Here is a 23,744-nt window from a genome sequence, read left to right as displayed (position 1 = left end):
AGCTAAAAATTAATGGAGCATTGGTCGCTTATTCACATTGCCAATCCATTCTTTAGAGGGTAATATTGGATCTTGGGACAACCCATTTAAGCCTTAGATTTGGAATATACTTTTATTTAAAAATCTCAAGTCTTCCCATACTTATCAGCTGCTGTATGTACTGCAGGAAGTGGTGTATTCTTTCCAGAGCAGTAGCAAATCCCCATAGAAAACCTTCCTTTCCTGCTCTGTACAGCTCCTGACATGGACAGAGGTGGCAGTAGAGAGCACTGTGTCAGACTGGAAAGAATACACCATTTCCTGCAGGACATACAGCAGCTGATAAGTACCAAAAGATTAGATTTTTAAATCGAAGTAAATTACAAACCTATATAACTTTCTGAAACCAGTTGATTTGAAAGAAAAAGATTTTCGCCGGAGTGCCCCTAGGTACTCCTACTTTACACATTAAAATTCCTTTTATGTTGTTTTGACATGATGGAAATGATCCCTGAACAGATTCTATGGGATGTAAACTAACATTATTCAATGCATCCCTGATTTATCAGGTTAAATCACAAATACAATGAAACCCTGGCGTGGGTGTGGATTCCCATTTGGATGTTGATGTGTTGATAAGTACTCACCTTCCTTATTCCCCTTCCGCCACCAGTATCATGGAGCTCAGGACTTTGGCGTTTGGATTCAACATATGGTAATGGCTTAGACGTGACATCACTGAGTGGACAAGATGATATGCCAACCCAAAACCTGTAAATACTGCACAGTGTGGACCAGGGCTCCATCATGCAGATGGGGGTGAAGCGGGGGTGGTAAGTACTAAGTAAATCTATAATGACTTCTGTCAGCAGAAGCTAGCAAGCTTGCTGATTGTTTCCATTTAAAAGTAATAGAGGAGAAGCAAGAATATGTTACATCCATTAAAAATTTGATCACAATGGGGGAGATTTATCAAACATGGTGTAAAGTAAAACTGGCTCAGTTGCCCCTAGCAACCAATCAGATTCCATCTTTCATTCCTCACAGACTCTTTGAATCTACACATTTATGTATATGGCAGATAGTGACAAACCCCAATAGGACAAGGATCTGCTAAGTTACAACCAATATAGAGCAGCTGCACCGCTATGGGCTTAGAGCACAAACTTTCCCTTCTGCTGCCTGACCAGGCAGAGCAAGATAATACCTGGGCCTCTACCTGTAGTGCGAGTCCAGTGAGCCCGCCTGTTCTACAGCATTGGACTGGGTGCTTCTCTCTGCCAGTCAGCGGTGGAATCCTAAACCCTTTATAGACTGTCACGTGAGGGCTAACAACTTAATTCAGAGGATGTCATCATAAGCAGGCAGCTGAGGAGATCAGTGGACGCAGGTAACACCTACTGGACTGCACAATCCGGTCTTCCTTAGCCCCACTTGGGAGCTGTCCACCAAGGTCGGTGCCGAACGCAGGTGAGTGATCTCATGGGGAAACTGGAAAAAGCTATCACGTAAAACAAAAAAAAAAAAAAAACTTTGGCTATTTAATATCTATCTAAAATGATCAGGATTTCTTGTGTAGTCTCCACATCCCGTGGCACCTAATCCTCTTAAGCGTCCATGGTCATCCTATTTATATATGCCTTGTATTTTCTAATCTTGTTGGTCTGGATTATTCAGCTTTATGTCTGCATTGTGTGTACAGTAGCCTATATATATATATATATATATATATATATATATATATATATATATATATTGCATGTGACAGGTTCAGCTCTGTACGGTCACTTTTACCTCTCTAGATCAGCACAAACATAGCATTATACCCTTCCCTTTACCCCCTCCCCTATTTTCTCCCTCGGTAAGTGCCCATTTACAAGCCTCCACAATTAACACACAGTAATTACATTTCGAGGACGGCTCCATTTCTGACGTACGTCTCTCACATGCAGCGCGCTCGATAATGAATGTTGTGTAGGGCGGTTTGGACAATTATATTAAGTGTGGGTCGCTTCCTATGTCCCTGGGTGGCGATGTTCAGGCTTTCCGTTTTCATTCATTCCAATGTTTTATTTATAAGGCTCATTCCGTAATTGTGCATTTTTAGACGACCACTTTTACAGCTAATGGTCCAGTAATATGTGATGTGGACGATGGGTGAAAAGCTGACAAATTTGAGTTGATTTATGGGAGGATTACACTAAAGACTACTTTAAATAATAAATAAGCGGACAATGTCGTCACAGATAACCTATGTAAAACAACAGGACAAGGGGATTAGCTAATCTCTTACGGTTCTGCTTCCGCATCCCTTAGCAAGCATTAAAAGTTCATTATAACAGAAAAAAGTTGACATCGACTACTGCTTTCCCATGAGCCTAGTATTAGAGAACCAACGTGAGTTCCAGATTTATTGCTGAAGTTTCAGTGACCCATTTAGGTGTTTGGAACTGAGGAAATTGTGCAACAGATCCGTCATATTAGTGACATGGATTCCCAGTTATGGAAATCTCTATATAACAACATGCGTACAGTATGCTGTGATAGCATATATAGAAGGGGTTGGTGGGGGAAATTTGCATGTGCATGTCCCTTAGTAAATCACTCCAGTCCAGTTGAGTGCCAGTATCTGTCCACAACACGAATAGGCAAATACTATAAACCTATTTTCACACCAATCCTCCTATATGTGCCTAAAATATGTGTGTAATTACCACCAAATATTTGTTCTCTGACCAATGGTAAATCCCCCCCCCCCTCCTAACTTCAAATCTCTTTAACTTAAAACATACACAAGGTTTTACGCTTTTCATGGTTTTATGGTGAATGCAGGTATGACATGCACGGTGTTGCAATACTCAACTCTCATCATGTTGACTGTCAGCTTAAAAGCCCCACCTTGCAGATTGTTGCCCCCCCCCCCCCTAAAGTCTAATTATATGACATCCCATTCAACATATGGCCCATTCATGGGGATTGTGAGTTCCCAGTCAATGGACCCAGAGTGATCATGGTCCTTTTAGTACTGGTCAATTCATCATATGGCCTCTTCTCCATAGAGTTGGGGTCAAACTGCCTATACCACCAATAAGTCTATATAACTTTGACTAAGGCTGCCAACTTTAGTGGGTTTGGCCGAGTTTCTAAAGTCCAATGTGGCCTCCTCACTCTCCCCCAACAGAAGATATCGTTGGAGAGAACACCCAAACTCATTGTTCTGAAAGTGAGAAGTCTCGCTGCAGCCTTCCCCATAGAGAAAACATGAGCGGCCAGCCTCGCCGAACACGATTGTATAGCTGTTGGCTGAATTAAGTCTCTCCTGACATAAAAGTGTATGGCCAAAGGCAAATCCTGATGCCTAAGCAACTTAGTCCGAAGAAAAAAAATAATCTTATTTTTAGATGACACCTTTTCATAGTCAACTTATTCCATACCTAATAGATTAATCTACATTACATCTCTAAGAGGCTTGTATCCTCCATAGAAGCACAGACGTTAGCTCACAAGTATAGATGAAAGCTTTCTTAAGATAATTGGCTAATCCCCCAAGACAGAGCCACCTATCGTTTTTAGTGGCTTAAAGTGATGTAGCATTAAATTTATTGGGAAGAGCTGTTGTTGGACTAAGAACCCGAGTATCCAGAGCAGGTGGAAGGGTTTACATATGTCCAAAAGTTTTTCTATAGACTGGAAATATAACTTGTACCCTCTGTACTGTGTTATTTCAGACCCCAGACCACTCTTGCGGAACAAGTCGTCTACAGGTAAGAACCTTAAATGCATTCGCTTCATCATGACTTCATCATGATCATAATACAGTGCAGCCCTGTGATAATCCAGGATTTTATGTTTTACCTTATAATAATATAATGTGGGGTGGGGTGTTATACAGAGGGTGTGTACACATGAAGACGCAGAAAACCCAGTTTTTTTTATTATTTTTTTAAAGGATCTGTGTATTGCTCTAAATTCTTGAAACATTTTAAGAAAAAGAAGTCAGTCCCCATGTACATATAGAACTAGGTACACAGAGCTGTTACTTTATTTGGCAAACATTAAAATGTGGAGTTTTTAATCCAACGTGTTTCTGACATGTTTCTCCTTACTCATCATAACTGTATAACTATACATATCCCCGCTCCCTGCCTATATTATATTTATCCCTGCTTTGTGGGAGATGTAAGTGCCCCTTTTCACGAGTGAACTATTTAGTTCCCTGTTAGGTGTATTAACAATGGCATCTGTTACCATGAAGAAGGAGTTGTATGTCCAAAACATGTTGGATTAAAAACTACGGGTTGTATCGGTTTAAATTTTTAATGTTTGCTAAATAAGGGAGAAGTTTCCAAAATGTAAACTGGATCCTACTCCTGTGTGTGCTTGTAGACTTACAGTGCTACAGCCTAAGCATAGCACCTGTCTGTATGGAAGCTGTCTGCCATTGAGAAATATGTATGAGAAGCCAGGTCAAGATGGGGGACTTTCACCTTCCACCAACATCCTGATTAAATACATTAGCTGGACCGATGGTGATACTTGCCTGTTAGCCTTGTCAGGTACCAGAACACTGATGGAAGATTAAGCTCCCCAAACACCCAAATCCTCTAAGGCTGGGTTCGCACTGTGCTTTTACAGTCCATTATCTTCATCCATTTTATGCAAAAAAAAAAAAAACTGGAATAAAAAAATGGATGTATTTGTGACAATCCATTTTTCCATTGACCTCCATAATAAAAAAAAAAAACAAGATCAAAACTTGGTTGATCGTGTTTTTGTGTACGCTTAAAAAAAAACCCAGATCCTTTTTTTTTATAATGGAAGTCAATGGGAAAAACGGATGCACACAAATACATCAGTTTTTTTCATCCTTTTTTTGTGTGTATTTGGAGGGTTCTGTGGAATTGGCATCCCTTTAATACAGATATGCTACCCCTCTAAATATTCTATTCCTGTGTATAAGGGATATCTCCACCTTCTCCTCTATGACCACAGTGAATAGCATAGTCCTTTGGCATAGCCCCCTTGACCACCTGCTGTGCAGGGAAGTGAAGTGAGGGGAGCTGTGATGTCATGGCCATGAGTATCCATGCACAAGGAAATTATCACATGTTATCCCCTATGTACAGGATAGGGGATAACTAGCGGATTGGTAGGGACATCAATGTGCTCCAGTATGGCCGAACACTCTCAGTGGGGATTCCAGTGGTAAACTGAGAATACCACTTTAACTACTAAACTAGAATACTCAATCTGAGCCCTAAAAGTTGCAGCCGCCCAATTCAAAGAGTATTGAAATAACCTAGTTATAGGGAAAACTAACTTAACCATTCTAATGGACTGTGTAACAATACAGGCAGCCGACCACTGCAGGATATTGCATATTTTAGTGCATTTCCTCCAGAAAGCCAATTTAGCGGGGAACAAAAATTATTTAAAAAATCCTTTAGACAAAATAACCAAAGCCCTCAATTATAGGGTATAAATATACTTGCATATTCATAGGGGACAATGGACACCTAAATGGATGGGATGTACCTACCTTCTGACACTGTTAGTGCCCTTCTGCAGTGTGAGTCATTGTGAATAGTATTTATAAGGGCTGCTCACAGGTGCTTGCTTATTCCCATCAGCATTTGCTATTGGTACGGAGACAAAGAGCCTCAGGTCTTGCCATGTCTGTGCTGAACGCATTACCTTTCATGAGGCCAGTCCACATTCGATCACCGCGCCAGCAGAGACGCCACACACTTCCCGCCAGTGAATTCCGATGTCTTTCTCTGGAAGATGCCGTCAGTGTGTTTGAGATAGAAAGAGAGGGTGAGTAAAAAGTTTTTAAAGTTTACTAGTTCTAGTTAAGGCTTATTATGCCCAGTCTGTTTCCAATGTAGAGGACCCCATATAGATACCTAGTTTGGATGGCAGTAACAATACAAAGCCTACACACCACAGTACACAAAGAGGAGAGTACACACAGTAGTATTTTGCAGTAGCAACAACTGTTCAGACCTTTACGGGTGGTCACAGATAAGAGGGAAGTCTTGATTTACATCTCAGGCACAGAGTAGACCCCCCTGGAGGAGGCAGGCATGATGGCCTGTTAAGCCCTCCTGTGTTCTGTCCTGGTCTTCCTGTTTGTAGAGATGGTCTGAGTCTACCAACAATGAACAGCAGATTGCAGCCAAGTAAGATACATTTTTAGTAAATTAAGTGATTTACATATAGGTTAGGAATCATATAAGCAAACAAAGGAAAGTTGTTTACAATGACGGTGCCCAGTTACCCAAAACAGCAACCTGTGTAGCTTAGCCTTATTTTTCTTGTTAGGATTCTTCTATTCCGTTTTGTCCTTATGATTCCAGACATGGGTTATTTTAAGCTTCATAGATGTCTTTCTATACTCTCACAGCCTTCATTTCCGTATCTGGAGAATGTCCCCTCCACCTGGATGAAGTTAGACACTTCTTGACCCTTTGCCCGGAGCTGTCGCTTGGCTGGTTTGAGGAGGGACGTCTTGTGGCATTTATCATTGGGTCGTTATGGGATCAGGACAGGCTTAACCAGGTAAGAAAAAACTGAAAGCTCTATAGGTTGGTAGCATACATCTACAACTTGTTTTCTACTATAGATAAAATACATTGGTCGGGTTGCTAATAACCATAGTCTCTTTTCTAGGATGCCCTCACCCTGCACAAACCACATGGATTTTCAGTCCACATCCATGTCCTTGCTGTACACCGCACATTCCGGCAGCAGGGAAAGGGATCTATCCTGCTGTGGCGCTACCTCCAGTACCTGCGTTGCCTGCCTTTTGCACGGAGGGCCGTGCTAATGTGTGAAGATTTCTTGGTTCCTTTCTACTCCAAGTGTGGCTTTAAGGCTGTGGGCCCATGTGACATCACCGTTGGACCCCTGACCTTCATTGAGATGCAATGTCCAGTCAAAGGTCATGCCTTTATGCGTAGAAATAGTGGTTGCTAGCCCCCTCCCTTCAGTTTCCAATGTAACATCCTTCACCCCTTGCTTCTCAAGGGCTACAACTGATCACAGAGCGGCATGATGCATCCTTGATGCCAAGAGCTGCTGCACGGGCTCTTAGTAATTCAGCCATGGAATGACTAATATGAATGCATGACTTGTTCACACAAATGTGTCCAGTGTCTTGGGTTGCGGTCAAGAAGCCCCTTTTTGCACCTCTGTACAAAATCCCATATTATTTCAAATATATTCACTGTATAAAACCCCAATCAATATAATCTGTCATAATAAATCTGTTTTTTTATGTCTTCCTTGTCTAAGAATTATTCCTTAATACAAATACACCAATGTTAACAGGTATTAGCTGTCTAGGATTTTAAAGCACTTCGCTACTGAACAGGCATGTGAGTTTGGTAGCAAAAAGCTTTTGCTGTTCCGGAGTTCACTGTATCATAATGAGTTATAATGCTGGGAGTTCTATAAGAGTTGAATAGTTAGGTCCGTGATGTAGAGTCATCTTACAGACAGCATATCACAAACGTGTGAATGCAGCCTTACAGCATGTATACATCCTACATGACAGACACTTTTGAAGCTGCCAGAACAAAAAAAAAAAAAAAAGTAAAATTTCCTATCAGACCATTTCTCTATAGCAAACCCTCAGAAGAAACAGCAGCATGGGGGACATTATAAAGCACAGTAAGCTGTGAATCCTGCACTCCGGTGAGATATGGCACTTAATAGATCTTTCAGCATTTGTCACACCTCTCCTCCCTCTTCCACAAACATGTAAGGGTAGTAGATGAAACCTTAAGATGGCTTTCAGCAGTATTTTAGAGTGAATGAGTATACAAGGCAGAAAAGAGAGATTAGGAAAAAGACATTTCCTATATTCACTTTTATTAAATTTTCCAAATTTAGAGGAAAGGTTAGTGATCATGTGACAGGGATTTTCCTTACTGTTGTTCAATCCTTATGGAACTAAGGCTTGGTTAACTTCTGTGCCAAAGCTTTTACAGCTTCCATCTAAAATACTGAACATAGTTCGGCAAGCAGCACTATTTTGCCCTTTCAAAGTCAACATGGTCCATCGGGCACCATTAGTCATTTTTTCCATTTTTCTGTTCCATTGATGGGGAAAAAAACCCAGATATGTACCTTGCTTAAAGGGGAACTATCAGCAGGTTACACGAATCGTTAGGAGCACTGCCCCACCCCCATAGCGCTGAGCCGGCCTGCTCCTTCTAATGTTAATTAACGGAGTAGGCGTGCCAGATCGAATCGTCTTGACAACAGTCTAACAAGTTCCATGCATGAGTCCTATTAATTAAACTGGGCTTGTGCACGGAACTTGGTGGGCGGGGGACATTGCTTTGGCAACCTGATCCACCAGCATGAACTGACTCCAACTGTGGACAGCATAGTAACAGGTTTACTTAAAATATTCCCTGTGGTCGCAGCAAGACTTATGGTGGTTATTGTTGTAATATACTCAATAGAGATGAGCAAACTTTCAGTATGTTCAGGTTCGTACGTTTGATTACCGGTGGCTGAAGAAGTAGGATGCAGCCCCAAGGAGATCTGGAAAACATGGATACAGCCTGGACACAGTTTTTTAACAAACACGAACGTACTTTAAGTTCACTCATCTCTAATATTCAATTGAAAAAGCAGTTAAAGGGAATCTGTCACTAAGTTTATGCTGCCTTAAATGAGGGCAGCTTAAAAGGGTTGTCCCGCAAAGCTTTCTTTCAAAGCAACTGGTGTAAGAAAGTTATATAGATTTGTAATTTACTTCTATTAAAAATTCTCAAGTCTTCCCATATTTATCAGCTGCTGTATATCCTGCAGGAAATGTTGTTTTATTTTCAGTCTGATACAGTGCTCTCTGCTGCCACCTCTGGCTTCTATGGGGATTTATAGAAAACGGAGACAGACTGAAAATAAAACAACATTTCCTGCAGGACATACAGCAGCTAATAACTATGGGAAGACATGAGATTTTTTAATGGGAATAAATTACAAATCTATATAACTTTCTGACACCAGTTGATTTGAAAGAAATTTTTTTTCGCTGGACAACCCCTTTAAACTAGTGACTGAAATGCTGAACAGATCGCTTTCATCATTCTGTTCATTCGTGGATTCTTGCCACACCCCTCCCCCCCACCCTCCAGCTGCTGATTGACAGTTGACAACCTATACACTGTATGGATAGATAACTGCCAATCAGCAGTTGGTGGGCATAGTTTTTTGCTTCTCATGAATATCCAGGACTACTGGGCTCATGCACATAATGAAGAGGACTACTTATTGTCCATGTTATTCAGGAGGATCTCTCTGGATCAGCTGCACAGAACAATATAAAAAAGTGATACAACATTCCGTTCAGCTTCTCTGTCACTAGTTTATGCTAGATGGCACAGCATAAACCTACTGACAGTGTCTTTTTAAATAGAACTTTTATTATTAAAGAAAACCAATCACGCTAAAATTGGCCATAAAGCTAAGGAAACGTGCTGGTACATCACCCAGCACGCTTCCCAAACATTACCCTGTACCCTCCGTCCCCTGTACATACAGACCGCAAAGTTAGTTTAATAACTTCCAGCGCTGTATGTAAATTACCAGCTAAGTAGTCACGGTGGGCTGGTGGCTGGTTATCTAGTCACGGTCCTGGGCAGGCTCCGGCGCTATAATCACGCCCCTCGGGGGGTGGGGGTGGGGGTTGTTGCGTAATTGCACGTCGGCCACACTGACGTCCATACTATGCTGTGCATGCGCAGTACAGTGGGTGAAGCCGCTGCTGTACTACGCCGCGCAGGCGCAGTACAGCAGCGTCTTCTCCGGCTGCACTGTGCATGCGCAGCATAGTAAAGACATCGCCGTGGCCGACATGCAGTGACGCCCCCGAGCGACGTCAGCATGCGGCGCTTTCCAACACATCCAGAGGGGCGTGATTACAGCGCCGGGACCTGCCCAGGACCGTGACTAGATAACCAGCCACCCGCCCACCGTGACTACTTGGCTGGTAATTTACATAGAGTGCGGGAGGTTAATAAAGTAACTTTGCGGTCTGTATGTACAGGGGACAGAGGCTACAGGGGTATGTTTGGGAAGCGTGCTGGATGATGTACCAGCACGTTTCCTTAGCTTTATGGCCAAGTTTAATGTGATTGGTTCCCTTTAAAGCATCAATGTGATGCACTAATCTGTAAAAGTAACGCTAACAGATCACGTTCTCTCCCAGTTCTTTGTCACGTGACCTGGACGGACTGCCAACATAAGTATACGCAGGGCTCCAGATGGCGACCAAAATGGTCGCCAATGCGACTGATATTTTGCAAATGGCGCCCAGATTTATTAATCTGGGCGCCATTTGCGACTGGCCCCGGCGGCGGCGCGCTGTCTCTTTAAGATGCGCGGCTGATGCGCGGCTGCCGGGGGTGTCCCGTCCTATCCCCGGCAGCGCGGCACATCAGTGAGCTGCCTGGGGCCCTGACTTCCGGCACAGGAAGCGCGCGTCAGACACGCTTCCTGTGTCAGAAGTCACAGCCCCGGCGTACAGGGAGCTCACTGACGCGCCGCGCTGCCGGGGATAGGACGGGACACCCCCGGCAGCCGCGCATCAGCAGGGGACAGCGTCCGAAGAAGAAGAGGATCGCCGGGGGGGAGCGGGTTGTCAGGTGAGTTTGTGTGTTTTTTTTTTTTTAAATACTGCTTAGCATAGAGGAAAGGGGGGGCATCTATAATGGGGGGAGAAGAGGGGCCATCTATAATGGGGGGAGAAGAGAGTGCCATCTATAATGGGGGGAGAAGAGAGTGCCATCTATTATGGGGGGAGAAGAGAGTGCCATCTATAATGGGGGGAAGAGAAGGGGGGGCATCTATAATGGGGGGAGAAGAGAGTGCCATCTATAATGGGGGGAAGAGAAGGGGGGGCATCTATAATGGGGGGGAGAAGAGAGTGCCATCTATAATGGGGGGAAGAGAAGGGGGGGCATCTATAATGGGGGGAGAAGAGAAGGGGGGGCATCTATAATGGGGGGAGAAGAGAAGGGGGGGCATCTATAATGGGGGGAAGAGAAGGGGGGGCATCTATAATGGGGGGAGAAGAGAAGGGGGGCATCTATAATGGGGGGACAAGAGAGTGCCATCTATAATGGGGGGAAGAGAAGGGGGGGCATCTATAATGGGGGGAGAAGAGGGGCCATCTTCAAGGGGGGGAGAGGGGGCTAGCTATAAGGGGAGGGGGTATCTATAAGGGGGGGAGAAGAGGGCATCTATAATGGGGGGGAGGAGGGGGCATCTATAATGGGGGGAGGAGGGGGCATCTATAATGGGGGTAGAGGGGGTCATCTATAAGGGGAGGGGGTATCTATAAGGGGGGGAGAAGAGGGGGCATCTATAATGGGGGTAGAGGGGGTCATCTATAAAAGGAGGGGGTCATCTATAAGGGGAGGGGGCCATCTATAAGTGTAGGGCAAACTGGCTGCAGACACTGGGAGATAGATATATGCACAATTATTATTATCAGGGCCCCTCAGGTGTCTGTATTGTAGGGGGTCACTTGCATTAGTCACTAGGTGAGAGATATATCTATCTATATACACATCTTGTGGGGGGTCACTATGGCTGCAGTCATAAGTCTAGCTCAGTATGTATAGACTGTTGCAAGCTTTTAAAGGGAACCTGTCACCCACCGTTAGAACCCCCTATACTCACCTCATCGCGCCGGGTCCCACTTCTGGAGATGGTCGGGTCACGGAGATCTCAGCCGCTGCAGCCCGGCGCGCACACTGAGAGATGAGTCCAACACTCATAGAGAATGACGGAGCGCTGGACTCTCCCATCATTCTCTATGAGCTTTGGACTCATCTCTCAGTGTGCGCGCCGGGCTGCAGCGGCTGAGATCTCCGTGATCCGACCATCTTCAGAAGCGGGACCCGGCGCGATGAGGTGAGTATAGGGGGGTTGGGAGCCTGTCACCCCGTCACCGGGGGTGACAGGTTCCCTTTAAGATCAAGTTCAGAAGAGTAAGCCTCATTAAAAGGCTAGCCAAGTGAAGCTGAAGTACTGAGTCAGACTGTATATGGTTGTCAGATGTATATGGTTGTCAGACTGTATATGGTTGTCAAGTCGCAAGTTTCCATGTTGAACATTTTCAAACTAAGAAAAGAAAGGATCTAAAGGAGGAGGAGGCTGCCGCGGCCTCTGCACACAGTAAGTCCCATGTAACATAACATTAATTTTACATGGTTTAAAATGTTGGCGACCAAATATTCTATTTGGCGCCTAAATTTTTCAGGTTAGGAGCCAATGGCTCCTAGGTAAATTTTTTAGTCTGGAGCCCTGATACGCTCATTCTATTGATTGGTCAGGGTAAAAAAAGAAAAAACTTTTGACATGTCCATAGGAGAAAACTTCAGCCAACAGCTATTCTTCCTGATCCTCATACACTTGCATGCTTGGTTCAGCACCACTTCTGTCCATCTAATATGTATGGGCTTGCAGTAGTAAAAAACTCATTTCCCATCAAACTCTGTAGGGGAAAGTGGGAGGAGAGTGGTCTAAATAGTAGCGGTGAAACGTGGCACTGGCCTCATGGCCGTGTTACAGTGATGATGTGGTGAATGTCATAGTATCATGGGTGTAGTCCAGAAACACAGAGGTATAACTGGGAATACTTGGCAATACAAACTATAACTGGCCTTGGCAAGCACAAAGAGTTGGCACTAAAAAGAAAAAAAAAAAATTGTATTTTTTTTTTTTGGCCCCAAATCACACACAGGACACAGAAAGTGGAAACATAATGAGTGTTTTATTTCAAAAACTGTTCAGGCCTTCCTGGTTAAACCAGTGGCGAAGAACCTGCAACAGCTTGTGCATTACAAACCCCCATCCTCTCGGCTGTAAGTGGGGAGAGAATGGTGTATTTTGCCTTAAATAAATTAAATATAAACATTTCACAAAAAGTTGCATCGAAAACTACCTTGATTGCATATGTCTCGTGACATCAGAACAGCGCTGGTACAAAATCAACATTCACTCCAAAAATGGTTTGCAACACTTCGCAGAGCAGACCCTATTGCGCAGCAAAGGGTTCATTTAAAATCCAAGTGTTCCATGCAAAAAGTCTTACATTAAAAAATATTCTACTCTCTGGAAAAAAAACAAAACTAAAGCCCTTTCTCATTTTTCAGTAGATTCATCTTGCAGATGTTTGCACAGTGAGACAGATTATCTTTGTTATTCACTGAGCATGGATTTGGTCCATCAATGCAAAAACATAGGAGAACACTGTGTCCCTGATATATGTGCATTTCAACTTGATGTGAGGTACAGGAGATCCCTGATGTCCTTGCCTAGGACTGGAAAGCTGGTATACCATACCGGGGAAGGGCTGCAGTTTAAAGTGGAAGTGAAAGGTTAATTGACATTTTGCAACTTTTCATTTTACTGACCCAAAAGCAGTTTGGTGAGGAAGGTGTCTATCTAGGTCTTTTCTACAAAGGGGGGCTAATTTTGACATGACTTATTCTAGATTCGGTTTGCTGGGAAGGGGTCAGTGGCTCAGTGTACAAGCCAAGGCTTTACAGATCTAATAGTATGGAATACAATTCCAACACCATTGATAAATATGCAGCCCATATATGGGTTTATTATATGCCCATTAATTTAGGGCAATGCAGGTTAGTTGTTCTTCATTGATCTGTGATTGTACACAGGATATTCTTGTACAATGTGAGCAGGGTAAATGCTTTAAGCATGCCCATACCCCTTTAGCAATATGCAAGCATGCCCGCACTAATCAAAAATGTGCAAGCATGCCGGTATCCCCTCACAATGGGCAAGCATGCCTACTCACAATGTGCAAGCATGCCCAGAATATAATCACAGGAAAACCTTTAAAAGATTTGGTGGATCAGAAATAAACATCCATAAGACTAGTTTATGAATTTCCTTTTCAGATGCGTGAAAGGTATAAATTGGGGTTGGGAGAAGGTGGCGTTACATAGAAATGTAAAAGGTTCAGAGTCTATGCGAGGTTGAAATGTAACTGTACTTTGGCCCAAGTTAAGTAAAGTGTGCTCATTTGTGGAAATGACCAATGTCTCTTACCTCATAAGGCAGGGCCTAGTGTTTCCCCCTAGTGTTTTCTCTATCCCAGAGTTTTGTCTGTAAACTGAAGTGAGACTCATTGAAGCTCAGAGGCAACAATTTCCGCCATAAAACAGCAACTTGGAATGAGAACAACTTGAAGACTTTCTTCATAAACGTTCCCATTCTTTCTGCTGTTGCCATTATTAAATATGACCATACTGGACATTTTCTATTACCCCCCACTGCTTTTGGGGGTTTTACACATAACATTGATAATGCATAAGTTAGGGGGTGATTCCTGAGCTGATGAGGTCTTCCAGTCTTTGCTCGTTCACCCTCCTTTGGCGCCTCCAAACAAATTCCACCATGAAATCAGCGGATCCATAAGCAGGCACTGAGATTTGGACCAAGTCTAGAATTGGCTCAGAGATGTCAATATCACTACTGGCACTAAAAATCAAGTACATCTTTGCCCGGAGTGGTCATTCACTTTAGTCACGCTGAAATTGATATCAAAATCAAAGTTGTGATTTAGTCTGAGCTCAGTCTTCTTAGATCTTCAGAGCCTTCATGTTCTTTCCCCAAGTAGCCTCCACGATACAGAAGCTGGCAAGTTAGTGGAGCACCTGGTCTATATCATATTTCTCACAAAACTTGTTGGTGAAGGGAATACAGGTAAGATATTCTATCCAGGCCCAGTTGATTGGATAAACATAGAGCCAGATAACTAAAGAGGCAAAAAGACCTACGAAGACCATCAAAGAAACCATGATCATGACCCTCTTGCGGTACTTGTCAGCTGTGCCAAACGTAATGTAGGGGAGGAAGGCAAATGAGAGCAGAAGACCACTTAGGAAACCAAAAATATGGGCTATGTTATCAATCCACGGGAGCAGTCCGAAGAGGAAGAGAAAGAGAACAATGCCACAGAGCTTGAAGAGCGCCTTCCATGGTTTGGCCAAGATTTGCCAGCTTTGGAAAAGTTCAACGAAAAGGCATGCCAGAAGACCAAACTGAGATCCTGCGGGACCAACCTGCGATGAAAAACATACTAGTAAGTGCACACACTAACATGAGGGTGGCTCTCCTAGTAACAGGAACAAGATTTGCATTAAGACGGCTCAGATTTATCAAAAATGTGTCCGTTTTTCTGTTTCAGACACATAGCAACCAATGAAAGGTCTAGATCATGCTCAGAGCTGCAGAAAGGACAGACAGAACACATCACACCTGCCTCTTTTGCAAAGTAATAAAATCACGTTTGCCTTCCAAACTAAAGATTTGTAGAGGCCATTTTGAGCTGTAGGATGCATGCCTCCTCAGTCTCCCACTTGCATGGTTGATGTACAGGTTTTGGCTTCCAGCACCGAGCCCTCAACATCAATCATGCAGGGATGGGTGGGGGAGGAGGGAGGCATGCATTCTGCAACTTAACATGGCCTCTACAATTTTTGAACTTACAAGGTAAACATGATTTTTAAACGGCCATCAGCTAAGACACAGCACTTGTTTTATTTCCCTGTCCGCATGATATACTGCTGACAGATTATCTTTAAGGAGAATCTGTCTTGTGAAATTCAGGATCCAAACTGTCGACACTGCTGAATAGCCGTTAGGTCAAGGAGACACATGGGACCCATGATAAATCTGTCTGTGCTTCCACAATGTAGAAAAATTATTTTACTCTCTAGAGTAAAGACTTAAAAAGCTCCTCCTCAATCCCCCTCCTATCCCTAACCCTGCATCGAGCAAGGAGAGGGATGGGAGGGGATATAACAGCTACCTCACAAGTGCTCCCAGAAGATGGAAGAACCTAAATGTCTCTATACTTGCAGTGACATAAAAGGGAACAAAGTGGTTACCAGTTATTCTCTTTCTAATAAAATAAGAGATCTGTAGCCATATAGCCATAATGGGTCGAAATCAGATGTCTGACTATTTAGTCTCCCTTGCGTCTCAGGAATGGATAAATGCTGCTGCTCTACACTGAGGACACCAAATCCCCATATCTGTATCTCAGCCTTCTAGTCCCCGGTATTATATGAGATTAGAGGCGCACTGAACATCTGCAGACACAACTCTTTTTTATGGAACTATCTTTTAATAATAAAATATGTTTGTTCTAAGCTCTAGAACGTGAGGTTAGTGAAAGTGCCATGACCCAGTGAGAGTTACAGACAGATCCACTTAGGAAACGGGTGACAAATCCTGGCTGTCTGATCACATGGATTAGTGACAGGAGTTAGGCCAGACAGCTAATCTCTGGATAATCATATGAAAGCTAGAAAGTAAGGAACATGAGAGGGGAACTCACGTGCCCTGAAGACTATAGGGGCTGGTTATGTTAGGACACTCAAGTCTACTAATAAAGTAACGTAAATGCAAGTGTAAATACCCTGAACAGTATCTACTTTATATAGCATATCTAGGGGTCTTTCATCTACTCTAATTAACCTGGCAAAAAATATATATATAATAATAACTATATATATATTTTTTATTTATTTATTATTTTTTTAACCAAATTTTACACATTTAGTAACTGATCAAAATTTTCTAACATTAGGACAAGCTAGATACCTAGCAAGCTCAGCTTCAAAAGTACTACACATTCTCGGAGTATATTCCTATTCCACTTACCTCAGCCCTGTAGGGCAGGAATAAGGCACTGGCTAGGTTCCCTGTAATACCACTCAAAATGTAGATGATGGAGATCCGAAGCCAGCCTGCCAGCTTCTCCAAGTCACGCAAGACCGTCATCTGGAAGATCACTGACACCAAACAATGGATAATCCTGAATGAAGAAAAAGAAATCAGAGACCAAAGGTAAAGCATAAGCCCCATTTATTAAGGCTAATAGCAACCATTCTCAGTCGGCCTTTTATTATTTAAAGGGTTATTCTGGGCATTATAAGTTCAAACTCAGCCTGTCAAAAAAATAGAAAGGAAACCTCCCTCGCTGCTAACGCTATCATTAAGCCCGATCCTACCGTGCAGCACTTACTTGTGTTGGTATTGGTACAAGGACTTGCCCACTCAGGCAATCATTAGATTAAGGGGACACAGAGTGAGCAAACCATGGCCCAAAGTAACTGTACATCAATACAGGTACTGCTACAAAGTAAGGCTACATTCACACATCTGTAGCCCTCTTCATAGCCACAGAGTGTGTGGTGTGTGTTGCAGCCCGAATACCAATCCGGAAAATTACGAAACTGTATAAAGGCCAACAGCGGATACGCAAATAAGGAAAAGAAATAACAGATATCTGAAAGGAGACTTAAAGGGGTTGGCCATTTTATAGTAAAATAGTTCAGTGTACAGTATTAGTAAATGTACTCCCTGCCATTTCTGACAGTAGCTCCATGTGTACCTCATAGAGCTTAAATCAGACTTCTCTCCTGCAGCCTGTGCTGTCCTGCTCTGTGGAGAGTCTGTCCATAAGATGGCCGACATGGAGGAGAATGTGACCATGCCCCGCCCCCCAGTGTCTAACATTGAGCCTGTATATGCCTATGGTGGACACTGGGGGGCGGGTCATGGTCATATGCTCTTCCATGTCAGCCATCTTATGAACAGACTCACCACAGAGCAGGATAGCACAGTACTAATACTTTACACTGAGCAACTTTACTATAAAGTGACCAACCCCTTTAATGTACCACTATACATAGAAAGCTACAGCATCCCGTTTATAGTGTAATCTGTTAACCCCTTAGCGACCCATGACGTATCTGATACGTCATGGCGCCGCGAGGGGTGTTAAGAGCGGGGTCCCGCCGGGACCCCGCTCTGAACGGCGCTGATCCCGGCTGACACGTGCAGCCGGGCAGTGCCTCTGTTAGCCGGCGCGGGTCCCGTTGCCGCGCCGGCTAATTAAGCACTTCAATGCAGCTGTCAAACCTGACAGCTGCATTGAAGTGCTTTATGCACAACATCCCTGGTGTCTAGTGGGTCGGATCTCCCCCCCGCGATGCGATCGCGGGGGGGAGATCCGTTCTTCTGGCCGTGCCGGGCCTCAGCGTCGGAATGACGCTGATCCCGGCTCGGCAGTAGATTGCTATGGCCTGCAGCAGGCCATAGCAATCTATGACCGATCTCATGGATCTTTGCTGTGTATATACACAGCATTGATCTCTATGAGAGATCAGTGCTATGTATATACAAGCCCCCCAGGGGGGCTTCTAGTCCATGTAAAAAAAAAAGTAAAAAAGTGTTTTTATTAATAAAAAATCCCCTCCCCTAATAAAAGTCCAAATCACCCCCCTTTTCCCATTTTATACATATAAATTAATAAATAAATAAACATATTTAGTATCGCCGCGCGCGTAATCGCCCGAACTATTAATCACATTCCTGATCTCGCACGGTAAACGGCGTCAGCGCGAAAAAATCCCAAAGTGCAAAATTGCGCATTTTTGGTCGCATCACATCCAGAAAAAATGTAATAAAAAGCGATCAAAAAGACGTATATGGGCAATCAAGGTACCGATAGAAAGAACACATCATGGCGCAAAAACTGACACCTTACACAGCCCCATAGACCAAAGGATAAAAGCGCTATAAGCCTGGGAATGGAGCGATTTTAAGTGACATATATTTGTTAACAGTGGTTTGAATTTTTTACAGGCCATCCGATACAATATAAGTTATACATGTTATATATCATAGTAATCGTAACGACTTGAGGAACATGCATAACTAGTCAGTTTTACCATAGGGCGAACGGCGTAAATGCAAAACTCCCCGAAATCAAAACAAATTCGTTTTTTTTTTCAATTTGACAGCGCAAATGATTTTTTTCCGGTTTCACAACATATTTTATGGAAAAATTATGCCTGTAATTGCAAAGTACAATTGGTTTCGCAAAAAATAAGCACTCATATAAGTCTCTAGGTGAAAAAATGCAAGCGCTATGGACTTTTAAACATAAAATGGAAAAAGCAAAAGCGCAAAAACGAAAATTGGACCTTAAGGGGTTAAAGACCTCATCTGAAAGCTGTATAGTAACGTCCTATCGCTAGGTTCAAATTGCGTTAAAGTATTGTCTGGTGGGTTCTATCTAACCCGAGCACCACGGTTGCTGGGTGAAATAGTGTAGACTACGGCACCATTTCATAGAAAACGTACACTGTTCAGTATAGTGTTTTTTTTCTTTAAAAACACACTATGTGGATCCGACATAGGCATATATAGTGCTTTATGAAGATGAGCCCCCCCCCCCCCAATGTGTATGTCCAATGGATACTGCTAACGTAGCGGGAACCTAGCCTAAGCTTAAAGCTACAAATCTCTTTAGTAAGGAAAATTAACATCTGTGCCCATTACAATGGATGATGATTTTGCCTACGTGATAACACTAAACTTCAATACAGGATGTGCTATCAGCAGGATATAGGAGAAGAGCAGCTTATCAGATTTGTATACTTAGGAAAGGCTCTTTCTGCCATTATGTGAATAAAGGTCCCCATACACTTCAGTCAAAAGCTGGCTGAGCCTGTCTAATGTGTATAGGGGCAGGAGTCAGATTTTAACTGCTCTACCCTTTTGTTATCAGAGCGGTAAGCTGCCACCAGAGCTGTGTTGTCTCCTCATTGAGACCACATGAGCTTCGGTTGTGATACCGCAACTACCAACACTGGTCTAGCCTTCCGCTATAGAAAGTGTATTGCCATTCTAAATTGGAATGATTGTATAATAGTGACTTCTCCTTTAGAATCCTAGATCCTTGGCTGCACTTCTAACCATGCAATCGGAAAGGGGTAGGGAACCCTGGCTCTCCAGTTGTTGCAAAAACTACAACTCCCATCATGCATGGCCAGCCAAAGCTCAAGCTTTGGCTGTCCAGGCATAATGGAAGTTGTAGTTTTACAACAGCTGGAGGGCCAAGGTTCCCTACTCCTGTTATAGGGGGTGTGTGACCAACACATTATGGAAGTAAAGGGCGGCATGGACTGATCCAGAGATCGTTCTTGTGACATGCACAGTAGTAGACATGTGTAAAAGCTCTTTAAATGACCACTTATTAATGAGATTGCTGCAGATGAATGGCACAAGAACAAGTGTTCTAAGATAAGATTCTCCAGAATTGCTTAGAGGAATTTACTAAGACAGACACAAAAAGAACTGAATGGTCCAGGGTAAAGCCAGACTGTAATAACCATATAAGCCTCTGTGATCCTACTCTAACAGTGCTGTAATGTTTGTTTAGAGACCCCACCAACAAAGCTGGGATCATAGTTATTAAACGTTTCCATCTACACTTACCCAGCATGTAGGAAGAGTGATAGCCACAGTCTGTAAAACTGATCGGGGATCTCGGGATTTAGAAATGGCAGTAGGCCGCACACCTCATCCAAACAGTGGACCTGCAGTAAATAAAACCATCTTAAATCGAACACAAAGCATTAGGTTTAAAGGAATTTCCCACAAAAGACCCTTATCCTCTATCCATAGGATTGGTTATGACTGATCAGAGTGGGTCCAAGCACTGGGAGCCCCATTCATCAGGAGATTGGAGCGACTACTGTTTCATTCAGACAGGGGACACAGGACTATGGCTATGTGACTGGTGGTAGTCCCAAGTGGGATCACCAATAATCAAACATTCATCGCCTAGCCTATGGGTGTCTTTTGCAGGAAGGTGATGAAAAAGCTACACAAGCTGCTAAGCTGCTTACAGTACGGGTGGGTTCACACGTAACGGATCCGCAGCAAATTTCTTGCGGATATGAATTTTACACTGATGTCTTCCTTAAAGAAGCAATTCACAATTTTTTTTTTATTGCCCCCCCCTCCCCCCCAGGTGCCACCAGAAGTCACGCGCTTCCATAGAGAATGCATTGAAGGACGTCTCTTCCGGCGTTCAATCACAGGAGACAAAAGAGGAGTCACACAGTGGGACACCGATCACCTGTGGTGAGTATACGCACTAGCGTCTAGCCGGAGGGCCCAATAATAATTTTTTGTGAACTGCTTCTTCAAGTCGTAAAATCTGTATAAGTAAAATAATTGCCCATAATCCAATTTTCGTTAGGACCAAAAGGTTGACTAGAGGCCACCTGGTTTATACAGTAATATGCATATAATAATCCCTTACCTGCGAGCAGAGTGTGGCCTCCTCATGGAAGTAACCATGCATGAAGGTACAGTATTCCCTGGTTGTAATTTCACAGCTGAGGAAAAAAATATATATTGTAAAATATAAAATGTGAAAATCCCTTGCCTCCCTCACTATCATGCAACTTTATTAAAGGGAACGCGTAATCAGAAAATGACTTATTGGTTAAATAAATGTTTTTATTTTAAATATAAAATTTTTAAGAGTTTTGGGTGGCGTTTTTTCTAACTTTTGATTTTTCTCTCTATATTATAAAATAATCCAGAGATCTTGCAGTTTTCATTCTCACCACTGGGGCTAAAACTAAGCTAAGACTTCCTGTTGTGTATGTAGTGATGCTGTTAAGTGATCTGTACAGCATTACAGAGTCATGTGACACCAGTAGATCGAGTAGACAATAGAAGCTCCTGGTGGAATGACCTCTTCAAAAGGACACAGACCGTGCTCAATGATGTTTCACATTCATCTCAAGGGGACAGAGTCTGTCTATTGTCATCTATGTCCATGAGTCTTGCTGTAAAGCATGTCACTAAATGCTGTTAACAACAGTCCAGGCAAAAAAAGAAAATTTAGGTGACACATTGCCTTTAATCATACTGATGATAAACCTGTCTGTCTATCTGTAGGAAGACTTTCTGTACAATTATCAGTGAGTCCCATGAAACATTAGATGACGCAGTCTGAAAATTACCCAACTTGCTTAAGTTCCTTTGGCCATAGTTCTACTGATTGCATTAAAGGGGTTTTCCAAGTTTCTAACATTGAGACCTATCCACAGGATGGGCTGTCAATGTCTGCTTGGCTGGGTACTGACACCCAGCAACCTTGCACAGTCTTCCATGTAATGATGGCGTGGGTTGCAGTGACCCATACCACCACTACACAGTAAATGACACAGAGCTTCTTCACAGCCCCCTAAACAACTGATCAGGGGGGTGCTGGGTGTCAGTATGCTGCCAATCAGACATTGATGGCCTAACCTGTGATAGGCTATTATTGTTGGAAACCCGAACAAGCCCTTAAAAGGGTTAAGGGGTTCTGTGCCATGATGTACAGTTGCGTCATGGTGATGGTATTGGGTTATAGAGAGGGGCAACGCGACCCCTCTCTATACCGGGTGGCCCCCAGCTGCTATCAGTAGTTGGTTGCTGCTACTAGAAAATTGGCTGTGAAATGAAGGGGTTAAATGTGTACATAGGGTCGGTTTTTACCTTCCCTTGGTACCAATACAACACGGTCTTCCTTTGATTTCACAATCCATATGTTTCAAGCCAGTGTGGTTGTTTTTGGGTTGGAAGGTGCAAATCTAGAAAAAAGAAACAACAGTCAGACGAGCCGGGTGGCATTTTACAGTGTGGTAGGGGACCCAAATATATGACACTTACTGGCCACTTAGTAATGTCATCAGCCCAGACATGGGGTGTAATGGAGGCAGGCTCTTCACAGGTCCTGATGGAAACAAAGGAAACTAAAGTTAACAAAACTTGATGTGGCCATTCTAAAGGTGCTCATACGCTTTTTACTTAAAGGGGTTATCCAGCGCTACAAAAACATGGCCACTTTCTCCCACAGACAGCACTGCTCTTGCCTCCAGTTTGGGGGGTGTTTTGTAACTCAGTTTAATTGAAGTGTATGGAGCTTAAATGAACTGGATACAAGAGTGGCGCTGTCTCTGGAAGAAAGTGGCCCTGTTTTTGTAGCGCTGGATAACCCCTTTAACCTGCCACCAGCTGATGGTATAAGATGAAGGCAGCCTCCTGAACTCCACCAATAGATGTTATTAGAGAAAAGGGCAGAGCATGCTGGATTTTTTCTGCCGGGCCTTTTGTTCTGAGAGAGATAAACTGGCACCTGGCAGCAGCATACCCCATTCCATAGGAAACACATGAAAGTTCATCCGTGCCAAATATTCACGTGCATAGGGAAGCTGGGAGATCATTCACCAGTCATTGGAAATGTATGGCCAGCTTTAGTTTAGCCATCTATTAGGGCCCATAAAAAATAAAGCGCTAGCTTATATATTCATATCAGACACTGGCCCTGGCCCCAGCGCACGCACCCTGGTTATTGAGATACAGGGATTGTACTAATGGTTGGCTAACTGCACTTTCCCTCAGTTGACAGATGGGTTGGAACTTCATGTCAAAAAAGGGAGTGAATCAGTCCCATGGAGCCCTGATCTTATTACCAGTATCCACTCTTCTGAAAATACAGCATCCGTGCATATGATGTCGCCAAGTAGCAACACATACTATTCAGGTGGAGTCTCCCAAGGACACCATCTGCCAATTTATTAGAAGTATGCTGAGACATACAGGCACATGGAGGCCATAGACACTAATTAGCCACCTAAGAGTTGCTGTAGAGTTCACGGAAATAGGATCTGTGAATAGGTCTGTGATTTACATTTTTTTACTGTTTTTCTGTGTGATTTGGAAACAATCCCACAATCCATTAATAATTTTGGTTTCAAAGATCTACACATTTCATATGACACACTGGCTGCTTACATGAGCATTTAGGCTAAGTTCACACAATGTATGACAGTGGCCGTTCTTTGACACGG

General features: G+C 43.3%; 2 protein-coding genes across 10 annotated transcripts in view; one reads left to right on the top strand and one right to left on the bottom strand.

Annotated features, from left to right (window-relative positions):
* The first annotated feature begins 1,391 nt into the window (after window positions 1–1,391).
* AANAT (aralkylamine N-acetyltransferase) lies at window positions 1,392–7,181 on the top strand. Of its 2 annotated transcripts, XM_069953180.1 has the most exons (5): window positions 1,392–1,449; window positions 3,708–3,743; window positions 5,610–5,796; window positions 6,386–6,540; window positions 6,652–7,181. In XM_069953180.1, the coding sequence occupies exons 3-5, from the start codon at window positions 5,652–5,654 to the stop codon at window positions 6,955–6,957; spliced, it is 606 nt and encodes a 201-aa protein (XP_069809281.1). In that variant the 5' UTR covers window positions 1,392–1,449; window positions 3,708–3,743; window positions 5,610–5,651; the 3' UTR covers window positions 6,958–7,181. The 2 variants fall into 2 exon arrangements, with proteins under 2 accessions (XP_069809281.1, XP_069809282.1); XM_069953181.1 differs by lacking the exon at window positions 1,392–1,449 and having other exon boundaries at window positions 3,681–3,743.
* A 5,574-nt stretch (window positions 7,182–12,755) lies between these two features.
* RHBDF2 (rhomboid 5 homolog 2) overlaps window positions 12,756–23,744 on the bottom strand; it is a 55,661-nt gene continuing 44,672 nt past the window's right edge. For all 8 annotated transcript variants that reach the window (XM_069951728.1, XM_069951730.1, XM_069951731.1 and 5 more), the window contains 6 exons: window positions 22,564–22,627; window positions 22,390–22,484; window positions 21,158–21,233; window positions 20,326–20,426; window positions 16,699–16,852; window positions 12,756–15,092 (listed from right to left, as the gene is read on the bottom strand). In XM_069951728.1, coding sequence (XP_069807829.1) covers window positions 14,673–15,092; window positions 16,699–16,852; window positions 20,326–20,426; window positions 21,158–21,233; window positions 22,390–22,484; window positions 22,564–22,627 — 910 coding nt within the window. In that variant the 3' untranslated portion in view covers window positions 12,756–14,672. The remainder of the gene's footprint in view (window positions 15,093–16,698; window positions 16,853–20,325; window positions 20,427–21,157; window positions 21,234–22,389; window positions 22,485–22,563; window positions 22,628–23,744) is intronic.

The sequence above is a fragment of the Dendropsophus ebraccatus genome, chromosome 14 (assembly GCF_027789765.1).
Source record: "Dendropsophus ebraccatus isolate aDenEbr1 chromosome 14, aDenEbr1.pat, whole genome shotgun sequence".
Classification (NCBI taxonomy): Eukaryota; Metazoa; Chordata; class Amphibia; order Anura; family Hylidae; genus Dendropsophus; species Dendropsophus ebraccatus.
This window is presented reverse-complemented; position numbering and strand designations above follow the sequence as displayed.

Bases quoted from the DNA above. Each gene is read 5' to 3' on its own strand.
- AANAT (XM_069953180.1), top strand. From the start codon at position 5,652: ATGTCTGTGCTGAACGCATTACCTTTCATGAGGCCAGTCCACATTCGA. The intron at 5,797-6,385 runs GTGAGTAAAAAG...ATACTCTCACAG, and splicing joins GTTTGAGATAGAAAGAGAGG to CCTTCATTTCCGTATCTGGA. The intron at 6,541-6,651 runs GTAAGAAAAAAC...TCTCTTTTCTAG, and splicing joins ATCAGGACAGGCTTAACCAG to GATGCCCTCACCCTGCACAA.